The sequence below is a fragment of the Lycorma delicatula genome, chromosome 4 (genome assembly GCF_047948215.1).
Source record: "Lycorma delicatula isolate Av1 chromosome 4, ASM4794821v1, whole genome shotgun sequence".
NCBI classification, from domain to species: Eukaryota; Metazoa; Arthropoda; class Insecta; order Hemiptera; family Fulgoridae; genus Lycorma; species Lycorma delicatula.
Genome location: NC_134458.1, coordinates 143,212,314 through 143,225,444, shown reverse-complemented (window position 1 = coordinate 143,225,444; position 13,131 = coordinate 143,212,314). Strand labels below are relative to the sequence as shown.

The 13,131-nt window shown below is 30.9% G+C and overlaps 1 protein-coding gene across 2 annotated transcripts in view; it reads left to right on the top strand.

Moving 5' to 3' along the window:
* The window catches only part of LOC142322950 (parathyroid hormone/parathyroid hormone-related peptide receptor-like), a 952,038-nt gene that overhangs the window by 897,873 nt on the left and 41,034 nt on the right, over positions 1-13,131 (top strand). For both annotated transcript variants that reach the window (XM_075362045.1, XM_075362046.1), the window contains exon 11: positions 797-938. In XM_075362045.1, the coding sequence (XP_075218160.1) occupies positions 797-938 (142 nt within the window). The remainder of the gene's footprint in view (positions 1-796; positions 939-13,131) is intronic.

Below are 13,131 nucleotides of genomic sequence, written 5' to 3'. Positions count from 1 at the left end.
AAATATAAAAGTAACATCTCATACTACCGGAAAACTTGAATTGCACATGGAAGAAGAGAAAATAAATAATTTTGAAGAAATGACAAATCTGGCGTTGATACAAGTAGGTGTCAAGCGTAGGGTACAACTAATTGTCATATCAACAAAAGTCATTCTATATTCACTTGCTCTACTACGAGTATTTATTGTATATGTTTGGAAAAAAAGATGAACACAAAACAACAATTCCACCGCTCAACTTTCATTGAGTCTTCCACAAGTATAGAGATATTAATAATAATAATAATATTTTTTTTTGTTGTATTTATTCATTTATTTAAATCTGTATCATAAAATTAGGAAATAATATTTTCGCATAAAAATGTGCAAAAAAAGAATCCATAATTCTAGTTATTGTGTTTCAATAAAAATGAATTATTTGATCAAAAAGATACAAATACAGCTAAAAATAATTGATTTGAAAAAAACTTTCTAGCCAGAACGTTTTTTTAAAGTAAATTTCTCTACCTGAGTGGCGTAACTGGGAAAATTACGCAATTCATTGCCGGAATTTTTAAAGTAGGTTTAATTTATAGAATAAATGTATTTATTCATTTTTTATTTACTGATATATATATATATACACTCTACATATTTCTTTTATATACAAATATTGCAAATATGATCTTTTGATCATATTGATACCATGATCAAAAAATCATTTTTGAATTACTACAAAATATAATGAAAATTCTGATATACTACATATTTTTATAATTAAATGTATTTTATTGTAAATTCTTTTTTTAATGACTAGGAGATGGGCTAAATCAACTTTAGTATTAGTACCATTATTTGGAGTACACTATGCTCTATTTATTGGTATGCCGTATGTTGAATGTGGTCCGGAAGTAGAAGCTGCATGGCTTTTTGGAGATCAGCTTTTTGCTTCTTTTCAAGTAAGTACAAAAATATTAATACTTTTTTTTTTATAAGTAATTTTATAACGTGAATGACGGTAACAGTAATTTTGAAAAAAGTGAGTTGGACACATTTTAATTATTGGCCCTATCATTTTAAAACTTATAAAATTATAACTGTGTACAAAAGTTCGTTTTGGAGATATATTTGATTCAGATACATAGTTATCAGCTGGCTAATTTAGATGATATGAAACCCGAATATTTTGCGAAAATAAAAAATTATATTTACATAATTTTCATTATTGCTTAATACTACAACTGTAATGAGTGTAAAGATCCTGACCTGGATTACAAATTACTCCCAATAACGGCAAAATAGTACAGTATTTAAGAATTAAAAGTATCTCATTCTAGGCTTACTAGGTAAAGTAAGGAGTGAAGTGGTTTCTTGTTACCTTTTTCACTGAAAAAAAAAAAACTATTTCACATCGGTATTACAAGACCCGATGAAATTCAGTTTTAATCATTAATCACAGAGAAAGCAACTTCGCAAAATAATAGTCAATTGTTCTTAAAAAAAACAATAACATCCCTACTAAACCAGACAACAGAACTGTTTTCGTATAACTCGTAATATTACTTTTTCGACGAATTTTTAAATAATACTAATTAAAAAAATTTATACATATATCTTTCTATTCTACGTGTACATAAATATGTACTCAAAATAATTTTCAGTAGCGGCTTCTGAATTGTGAATATTTTGTAGTCTTTTTTTTGTATTTAATGTACTAGCAGACCCGACAATGCTTCGCTATTGCTAAATTTTAGTATATATATATATATATATATATATATATATATATATATACTAAAATATAGTATTTTATTATTTATAAAAATAAAAACTAAAATATAGTATTTTTTTATATATATATATAGATTAAATGAACACAATTGAAAGGTTAATAAAACATTAACGAAATGAACATTTCAGAACTTCACAAATTTAACCTTTCCCTTTTTCTCTTTACCCTTTCTCCCTTTTCCGCTTTCCCCCATTTTAACATATTTATTTTCCCTTCCCCCATTTCCCCTTTCCATTGTCCTCATTTTCCTTTTCCTTTCCCCATTTATCTTTCCTTGGTTCCCTTTCCCCCTTTTCCTTTTTCTCCTTTCATTTCCTTTACCTTTTTTCCTTTTACCGTTTTTCCTTTTCCCCGTTTTCCCTTTTACCTTTTTCGATTTTCCCTATTTTTCTTTTCCAATTTTTCCTTTTCTCCCTTTTTCCCCGCGCGTAAATCGGTTCAGTAGTTTTTTAGTCTACAGCGGACACACATATCGGAAACATTGAAATGGAATCGCAAAATATTTAATATAGCGTGCGTTGCTTTTACGTCAAACAGATTCCGCTATTTTTTTTAAAAAAGCATGTTTTTACCTGTCACATTTGTGACATCTTAGGTATATAAATAGTACGTATATAAAAACACGCGCATTCGAATACAACGTTCTGTCAAAATTTTAAAGCAATCGTCGAAGAACTTTCGAAGATTTAAGATTTTGAACAAACGTACATTTACATCTTTATTTGTATAGATTTATCTTTATCATTATTTCATGTGTTTATATTTTAATAATTAATATGGATTTTAAATTTTACCTATTTTTTTATCTCACAATTTATGTTTGATGTTCATATTTTATACTTTATTGACATCATCAATATTGTATATTATATATACTGATCGGAATAAAAGTTATTTATTTAACTCTGGCCGGTAGTTTTTGTACATCAGCTTGTATGAGGCATGTATTGTACATACTTCACACTCTAAAGAAAACTGAAACAGATATACTATAAAGAAGCGAATTAATAAAAAGGAATATATCCGTTTTTATGGTGAAACAATGCCTTATACACTGCAGGGAACCCTAGCAGGGAAGGTTTAATCTTCATCATTTATCAAGCAACCTGTATGTAGTAATTTATGAACAAAATACTTAGCTGAATTAAAAAAAATATATATATATATTATCAATTGTGTGTTGATTAAAGTTACTCTTCTCCTAACCTTATATTATATTAAATTATTTTTTTCTGCGATAATAAACAGTTTAATTGAAAAAAAAAATTATATTTTTACTTTTCCATTTAAATATTTAAACTGCCTAACTATACAAAGGAAGTATGCTATTAAATCGTACTTGTTGACGTTTATTCAGGTATTGATATTTCATTATCCCATCTAACCAAAAGCTACAATTTTAGGATTAAATAATTCTGAAAGATTATATGTACGTATGACGATCTGTGTTTTACTTGATATCTTTATACTGGATGGACCAATTTAGATGAAATTTGACTTTATGGATTTCTGTATACGAGGCATTAGTGTCATTTAATTTTGGTCACAACTAATCAAGAACCCCAAGTCTCAAAAATCTACAAAGTGTAGGTAAATCTTTTCTAAAAATTTAATGTTTTTTTGGTAATTAACATAATTTCGGATGGGTTAATTGATATTTAAAATTTACATAAAAAGGTGGGGGTAAAACCTTTTTTTCTTATTTGTTGTTTCTGAACTCAAAATTACATTTTTGTGGACTACTAATTAGATTATTACATTACATTAGTAATCTAATCACTTTAGTTATGCATCTGGGTAATCTGATTCATGGACGGATGGAAAAGAAAATAAGCCTAATTGTTTTGTTTTTTCAAGACTGCCTAAAAATGAGTGTATGTAGATAGGGTGTATGTATGTTTGTTCCACCGTAGCAACTCTACTGCTGAAGAGATTTACATGTATACCCCCGCGTTGGAATCCTTACGTTACCGGAAGTATAGTAGGCTATATATATATGTTCATATATATATATATATATATATATATATATATATATATATATATATATATATATTTGTAGTAGTAGAGATTTACAGGTTGAAGTACAAACTTTAATGAATTGAATTAATGAACTCTGAAGTGCGAGCCTCTATCAATGTATGAGCTGGGTTTGATCTGAATGATTCGAACTAATCGAATGAATGTTATTACAAAAATAATAGAAATAAATTTACGTTAGATAAAATAAAATAATATAATATAACATTTCTGTTTAATAAATAATAGTGGGCTTTCCGTGGGGATTGCGCGTGAGGTGATGCGAGCACCTCGTGTGAGGCTAGACCAATAATCACCATCAAGGTCGTACGCAAGAGAAGGGTTACCGGGTTTGAACTCCCCCTTCAAGGTTTAAGTTCTTTTTATATTAGGCCTATATAAAATAAACATGCTATAAATTTACACATATATACGAGTGTTTTTTTTATGGTCCGATCAGTCACGAAATTAAAACCAAAGTGAAAATAAAAAAAAATTTATTTGTAACAAGTACTTACATAGTTACGCTATTTCTCTACATAGTCGCCACTCCGATTTAGACATTTGTCGTAGCGTGGTACCAACTTTCCAATACCCTTGTCATAGAACGGAGCCGCCTGTGTTTTCAGCCATGTTTCTACGCTGGTCTGCAGCTCGATGTCTGTGCCAAAATGTTGTCCTCCTAGCCAGCGTTTCATGTGAGCAAAGAGGTGAAAATCGGATGGAGCCAAGTCCGGGCTGTATGGTGGGTGATCAAACACTTCCCAACGAAAACGCTGCAGGAGCTTCTTTGTTACAGCTGCAGTGTGCGGCCGAGCATTGTCATGGAGAAAGGCAATGCCTGATGACAACGTTCCTCTCCGCTTATTCTGAATTGTCCTTCGTAGACATTGAAGAGTTAAAATGGATTTAAAAATCCATCGTATTCTCTCCTCTAATTTCTCACTGTCAGAGTAACAAAATCTATCGACATAAGACCCAGTCCGCCGCCCTTCCTTCTTCAGTAATTTAATCCCCATACTCTGAGCTGCGGCACATACAGTACATTGCTCAATGTTCGACACAGTAGCCGTCATTCAGCATTCTGAGAAGGCGGCAGTGCTCTCTCTGGCGCGGTGGTGTCAAAGAATATACCCCTCCTCGTCTATTGAAAGAGAGGAAAGACAATCAAAACCGTGCCGCTTATTAAGAAGGTACGATAATAATACTGACCTTGTAATAAAATAAGGCCAACGCATAAAGTTACTTCTTGTGAAACATATTGTCGGGACAGCTCTGCAGTGGTAGCAATGCATATATGAAATATTATCATGGGTTGGTCTAGTGGTTAACGCGTCTTTCCAAATCAGCTGATTTGGAAGTCGAGAGTTACAGCGTTCAAGTCCTAGTAAAGCCAGTTATTTTTACATGGATTTGAATACTAGATCGTGGATACCGGTGTTCTTTGGTGGTTGGGTTTCAATTAACCACACATCTCAGGAACTGTCGAACTGAGAATGTACAAGACTACACTTCATTTACACTCATACATATCATCCTTATTCATCCTCTGAAGAATTATCTAAACGGTAGTTACCGGAGGCTAAACAGGAAAAAGAAAGAAAGAATAAATTTTAACCCACCGGGTTGGTCTAGTGGTTAACGCGTCGTTCCAAATCAGCTGATTTGGAAGTCGAGAGTTACAGCGTTCAAGTCCTAGTAAAGCCAGTTATTTTTACATGGATTTGAATACTAGATCGTGGATACCGGTGTTCTTTGGTGGTTGGGTTTCAATTAACCACACATCTCAGGAACTGTCGAACTGAGAATGTACAAGACTACACTTCATTTACACTCATACATATCATCCTCATTTATCCTCTGAAGAATTATCTAAACGGTAGTTACCGGAGGCTAAACGGGAAAAAGAGAGAGCAATGCATATATGAAATATTATCATTGTCAAGCGGTATTCTAGTTAGTCTGAGTTCAGATTTTGTTGTGGAACGTTCATTTAACATTTTGTGCATTTCGGAGTTCATATTTTTAGATAGATATTTCACATTAGTATTCCTTGTTCTTTAATATGTCTAAGCGATCTTAAAGTTCAATTTTATAATGTTTTAGCAAAATGTCGCGTGCCGGTAGTGATTCTTGTAACATTAGTGAAAATTTCACATTGCCAAATATTTTTTTGCCACCGCAACGTGACGATGCTGTCGCAAACGTTCTTCCCGAAACTAGTTTCACACCCTCCTGTGAAAACTCATCTACTAGCGAATGTACATCGACATCATTCAATAATGTTGACGTGCCCGCTGAATCATTTAGAAGTGATAAGTGTATTGTTCTGGTTCCGAAAGCTTCAAACATCTTCAAGTTTCAGTGAACCATACGCTTATGATGTTGATGTTTACGTAGGAAAAGACTAGTCTAATAAAAAAAAGTGGATGTTTTGAACAATATCTTGGAACCAAATTCAGGGTTTGTTTTTCCAAAAAAAGTGGAAAGATAAAGATGTGATTTCAGTTTAATTGGCTTTACCGCTGGAAGTGGCTTCCATATTCCGAATTTAAGGGAGGGAGTTTTTGTAAATTTTGTGCACTTTTTGCTACAAGAAATGGTTTTGGATCTGGCAAGCAACCCTTAGGTTAACTTTGAAGTGAGAAATTTGACAACTGGAAGGATGCCGTCGTGCGATTTTCAGAATATGAAAAGTGTCTTTATCACAAACAAAGTTTGGAGGTAGCCGGTATTTTTAACGAAATTTAATGTGGGAAAAAAACGTCTACAGATGTGCTAATAGATAGGGCAACAACTCAAAAGAAACTGGAGAACAGGAAAACGTTTATTCCTATTATTGAGAAAAATTTTTTTTGCGGGAAAAAATGTATCGCTCTGCGAGGCTACAGGGATTTGGGACGAATAGAGGTCGAGGTCAATCAAGAACCAAAAGAAAATTATGGTAATTTCAGGGCACTTCTTCCCTTTCAAAGTAAGTCTGATACTATATTAAAAAAATATGTTGACGTGTAGTGTTGGAAATTCGTAGTACACCAGTCCTAGAGTACAGAATGAAATAATAGAAGTGTGCAGCGACCTGATTGTTCGAAATCTCGTGAAAGAATTTAATGCCTCCAGTAGCTTCTCTATTCTCGCCTATGAGACTTCAGACATATCAGGCTTAGAACAATTATCACTGTGTGTTGTTATGTTTATAAAGAAAATTTCATTGTGCAGGAAAACTTTTTAAAATTCGTACCATTATATGATGTGACCGGAAAAGGAATCCCAACGGCGATATTGGGTAAGTTGCGTTCATTAAATATAAACATAAATAAGATTCGTGGTCAAGGGTATGACGGATTTATGTCCATGTCAGGAAAAGTAAACGGAGTCCAGACACATGTAAAGGAAATAATTTCGTCAGTTCTATATGTCCATTGCTCAGTAATCAGCCTCAACTTAGCTGTATCCCGTGCTTGTGAAGTAACTACCATTAGAAATTATATGGGTACAATATCGAGTCTGTATGAATTTCTTAACAGCCCACAAAGGCAACATGTTTTAAAACTGGTGATTAGTGAAATGGAAACTATAACTACACGCCGTGTAAATCTCGTTCAACTTTGCCCAACACGTTGGTAGGAAAGGTATAATTCTGTGGCCGCGGTGGTTAAATTGTTGACCATATTATTGCAACCCTTCAAAACATATCAGAATGGAATGACAAAGACTCGTCCTCACAAGCAAATTCACTTTTATGTGCTTTGATTGACTGTCAATTTGTGTTATCGCTGTTTTGTATTCAAAGACTGTTTTCTATAAGTCTCCCGTTGTGTAAATTCCTACAGAATTTAACTATTGATCTCGTGGAAGCAGTAAACCTTGCTGAAGATATTAACAGTGAAATGCAATGTATACGCAAAAATGTTGATGAAGAATTTGCTAATTTTCTCATTAGTGCTTCTAAAGTCCTGAATAGGTTGGGGTCCTCCATTCAAATCCCTCGCATGGAAGCGCGAGCAAAATATCGTGTAAACTTGAACTTTACGTCTGTGTTTCCACTTTTATTCCATTTCTGAATACCATCATGTCCAACTCGATTCGCGTTTCTTGAAACACAAGGAAATATTGAAAGGCTTTCAGTGCCTTTTACCTACGAACGCAGACCTTCTACCCCTGCCGTATCAAGTTTATGCTTTCACTTCGCTCACACAATTCTACGCCAGTGACATAAGAAACGGTTGTCTGCAAGACCTGAATAATAAATTAAAATTATAGTACAGAAAAATTGCAGGTCTTGAAAAGGGATACCAACCGAAAACGGCCGTAGATGGGTTAACTATGTGCAATCCCAACATAATGCCAAATATATTTACTTTGTTAGAAATACTAGCTGCACTTCCCTAGTGTCCATATGTAAAAATGAACGATATTTCTCAACATTTTGCCGTCTAAAAACATATTTGCGTAATTATACTGGTAAAACACGTTTGAATGGATTAGCACTCCTCAACATACGTAGAAACTATCTACAACTACAGATGTGTTAAATGAACTATTGAAAAAGAAATGTCGTTTGGAAATTGTAATGTGAATGCCGACATTTTCAAACATAGTAACATAATATACCGTAGGATACGTGCATTATAAATACTATATTAATTTAACTACCAGTAGTACTCTTTTTAAACAACGATTTTTCAGAAAAATAATACGCAATAGTAGAATACTGATTTGAACGTTTGAGACAACTACATTCAATTCTTTATTCAAATTTCTTCATAGAATGTGGATTCATCAGCGACAGTTTCATTCTTCAACCTCAGTGAGTACCATATTGAGATGATGTATTTAATTAAATCTATTTCATTATACGAGTATTTGATTGCTTCCATGGATTTTATATGTTATGTAAAGAGAATCGTATACAAATAACCGAGAAAAAAATATATGATTATTGTGTAGCCTAAGTGTAATAATGGCACGTGGCACTGGCGCAAGCATTATTATTATACAAAATGAAATAGATGTTAAAAGTTATTAAAAATAATTGTAGCCTAAGGTTGTGAAAAAAAAATACGTTATAGAAGATTTTATTAGAGTAATTATGAATGTGTTATATACATTGTAAAATAAATGTGTCTTTATAAACATGATATTATAATAATAATTGTAAACAATTTTAATAATGACTCGCCGTTAACAAAATTCTGCGTACGCCACCGATCACCATTAATTGGTAACAAACGGGGTGTCCGTGGGGCACTGTTTTCGAAGGTGCAATGGAGTGCTCTTATAATATTTCTGTAAACAATCGTCCGATTTTCGAAATTCAAACGGGGTATTTGCTAGAAAAATACAAAATCACAATGGAAACAAACCAAAACAAAAATTAACTAATATACTCAGAATTGGGCCTTATTTTTAAACGACTGCACAAAAAGGAGTATGATGTATTTAGGTTGTATATATATATATTTATGTTTAAATAAATTTTAAAAAATTGTACTATATATCACTATTATCACCCGCACGGTCTTTAATTCTCCTATATTAAAAGCAATGTTTGTCAACAATTTTTTTTTGCAGTTATGATTTTTTAATACTAATATTGTAGTATACTTATTAATATTTATCTCTTGTTTTAGTCATTTATTCTTTACTTTATATTTTTACGATAAATTAACTGATTTTTATGAAATTTTGAACGATGATTTCTGAATATATGGATCAATGAAGCCATTTCATTTTGGTTAAAATTATTCAAGATATTTAAGGGACGGCCAACGTCGCCTCCTAAATTCAAAATTTTAATCACAGTAATACATATATATATATATATATATATATATATATATATATATATATATAATATAGTACTATATATAAATATATCGAAGACAAACCTCCCGGTACCCAGAGTTGCATAACTTTCCCGGTTTGGCCAGGAACTATTTCCCGGATTATTTTTTATTATACATGCAGAGGATTAAATTTTTTTATCTAGCAAGTTGTCATCTTGAAAAAAGTAAGGAAAAAGACAGTTCTTCCTATCTTCAATCACTAATACGGCTTTCGGAAAAAAGTGAAATTTTTGAATCTTGTACCTTCAGTCAATTAAAATAATTTTAAAACAACCATTTTGTATTTCATTTAATACGGGAATTAGCTTATTCGTATGAATTTTCTTTATATTTACGTGGTAACATTTTTAATATTATTTATTATTTATCTCATCATTTTTTTTATATATTCTAATAAATACGGTACAAAAATGTAATTTGATTATATTTTTTTTATTTATCAATAATTTTATCACCTGAACATATTTTGATAACCGAAAGCGTAATTTTTTGAAGTGAAATTTTAAATATATACTTTTTTTAATTTCGGGTAATTATTTGTGATTATAAAGAAAAAAATCAAAAATTATAATTTTAAAAAATTAAATAAATTTTTAAATTATAACATTTTAATTATTTTTTAAATAGTAATTACATTTTGAAAATTCATGAACGAATATTTATTTCATTTAACGATGCATATTTATATATATATATATATATATATATATATATATATATATATATATATACACACGTCAGTTAAATTTAACCGAAATATTGTACTCCAGAAGGTGAAACTGTGTATTTATATAAATTCATTGACGTCATCTACGTAGGTGAAACCATATATTAACAATGACATATAAGTGCGGTTTATGAATATATATATATATATATATATAATTAATTTTATCAAAAGTGATGTGCTATTTCTATCCAAAAAGTATTGGAACTACTGCTGCATTACAGTTGGATTTACTTGCCGGTCTCCGTGGCGCGAGTGGTAGCGTCTCGGCCTTTCATCCGGAGGTCCCGGGTTCCAATCCCGGTCAGGCATGGCATTTTCACACACGCTACAAATCATTCAGCTTCATCCTCTGAAGAATGCCTAACGGTGGATCCGGAGGTTAAATAAAAAAAAAAATAAATAAATAAAAAAAAGTTGGATTTACGTAACCTAAAATTTGGATTGATATCTTGATATTTTATATAACATTTTAGAATAAGATAATGTACTTTTAATTTAATTTAATCCTTGCTGTTCTTAACTGTTAGAAATGGTTTTTAAGATTTCGTAATGTCACGCTCTGAAAAGGTCAATGACCTTTCAGAATGCTTAAGTTTTTTTATTTTAAAATAATTTTGAGCACGTTCTGTAAACTCTTAAGTAACAACTAACAATATGAGAATTTAATAAAAATTAATATCATTATTAAATAATGGATTAACACCTGAAATAAGATACTTAACCCATGTCCGTGAACTCAAACTTAATTTCTGTAGTTTATAGTTACATAAAAACTTGGTATACTTGGTTTAAAATTCATGATATATTATAAAGTGATTGCATATAAAGTGAAATGTATGCTTATTTAAATTAAAACATAAATACGAATATTGATACAAAAGCTTTTAAAAACAGCTTCTCTCTCACTCGAACTTAATTGATTTTCACATTAAAAATGCACGAAGCGAATTTTTAATAGTAAGTGTGTTTACCGCACTTTCTGGGAGAAAAAAAGGATCGTCAGGTGATAGTAATATCACCTGTTCTATCTATAACGAATGGATAGAAAAATAAAAGTATAAGGTGAAGTCTAAACGAAGAAAAATAAATTAGTGAATATTTCAGAGAAGAATTTATTTTGAGATTAGAGTTTAATAAACCTCAAACAGCTTCAGAAAAGGAAATATTCGGGACAGAAATAAATTACTACAATAATTTTATTGGTTTAGTTTCTTCAGCTTATGAAATTAGTGAAGTGCCATCAGATTTTATAAAAGGTATAATTTTTACTCATAGCAGAGAAGGTAGGAACAGATAATGTAATGACTTCTGCACTACCACTTTTAACATTGCATTTACTAAGATAGTTTACAAGGGGAAAGATTACACTGTAAAAGATTACTTTGATACATAAAGATTTGTTTAGTTTTAGAAAGAGCGATTCCAGCAAAAGAGAAGCCATTTTGGTCTACCTGCTTATCTTAATAGGCACGCTTATGGACTATCTAACCGCCTATATGACATTTTTATATCTGAAGGAGCAGTTATTATCAAGAATAGAATAAAATATTTAAAATTTAAACTAATATTTGTTGGAAATATAGTAATAGAAGTTTTTTATACAATCTTCTCAAGAATCCGATAACAAGAATAATAAAGAAAAGTATGGAACATTCTGATTTAGATGGGAGAAAGACTGAAGCATAGATTGTCTCCCTTTTCAGATTTGGTAGCAATACATTAATGTAAAAAACAGTCTTTAGATATTTTTTCTTGGGTTGTTATCTGAAGAGAAAAATATTAAAATATTTATATTTTCCAATATTTTTTTGTCTTTTTTTGAAAAAAAAATGACACGATATAAAATTATAACGAAGAAAAAAATTCAATATGAAAATAAATTAGTAATTAAAACGAAGATTATAAAATATCCCCAAGAAAGATAATGACAAATTATACAATAGAGCGTAACCTAATAAATACGAGAATCACAGAATTTTCCTACTCAGAAAATAAACTGATAAAGAGTAAAATACAGATCAAGCGCCAAATAGTATATATAAGAAAAGTTTGCATGCAGAAAATAATTCTAAAAGTAGATCAAATATGGTTCTAAAAATTATAAAAATATTCTTAAAATAATATTTGTGAATACTGTAGAACTCTGTGATAGCGAAACATGGACAGTAAGAAAAGTAAAAAAAAAGAAGAAAGAAGAATTTTTAAAATTTTGAATTAGTTGGATGCTCAATATTAAGGGTAAGAAAGTACGGGTCATGTATCGCGTGTACGAAAAAGAACTCCGATGTTTTAAATTAAATTTACTTAATTACATTTAGAATTACAAATGCATTTGTAAAAAAAAATGTACATTTAAAAATGTAAATGTATATATATATATTAAATGAAATTACGAAGTCTAAAATAATTTATACCTATTAATTTTATCAATATGACTGCCATTTACAGTCATGTAGACAACAAACCCATAAATCCACTTCATTGCACAACCTGGCTGAATCGAACCAACGGTTGTTGTTATTCATTTCACAGATGGTCAAACGTCTGGATTCTTTCTTGGTATACGATGTCTTTTAAATAGTTCTAAAGGACAAAATTATCGGCGTCTTATCGGGACTTCACGGTGATTGCAGTTTTTCTGCTTACCCAGTTTTCTCTGACCTTCGTTGAGCGCAGTCCGCACAATTTCTGCATGATCTGGAATGGCTTCGTCCTTTTAGAAAATTATGCTCTCTGTATTTTAAATTTGCTGAAACACAAAG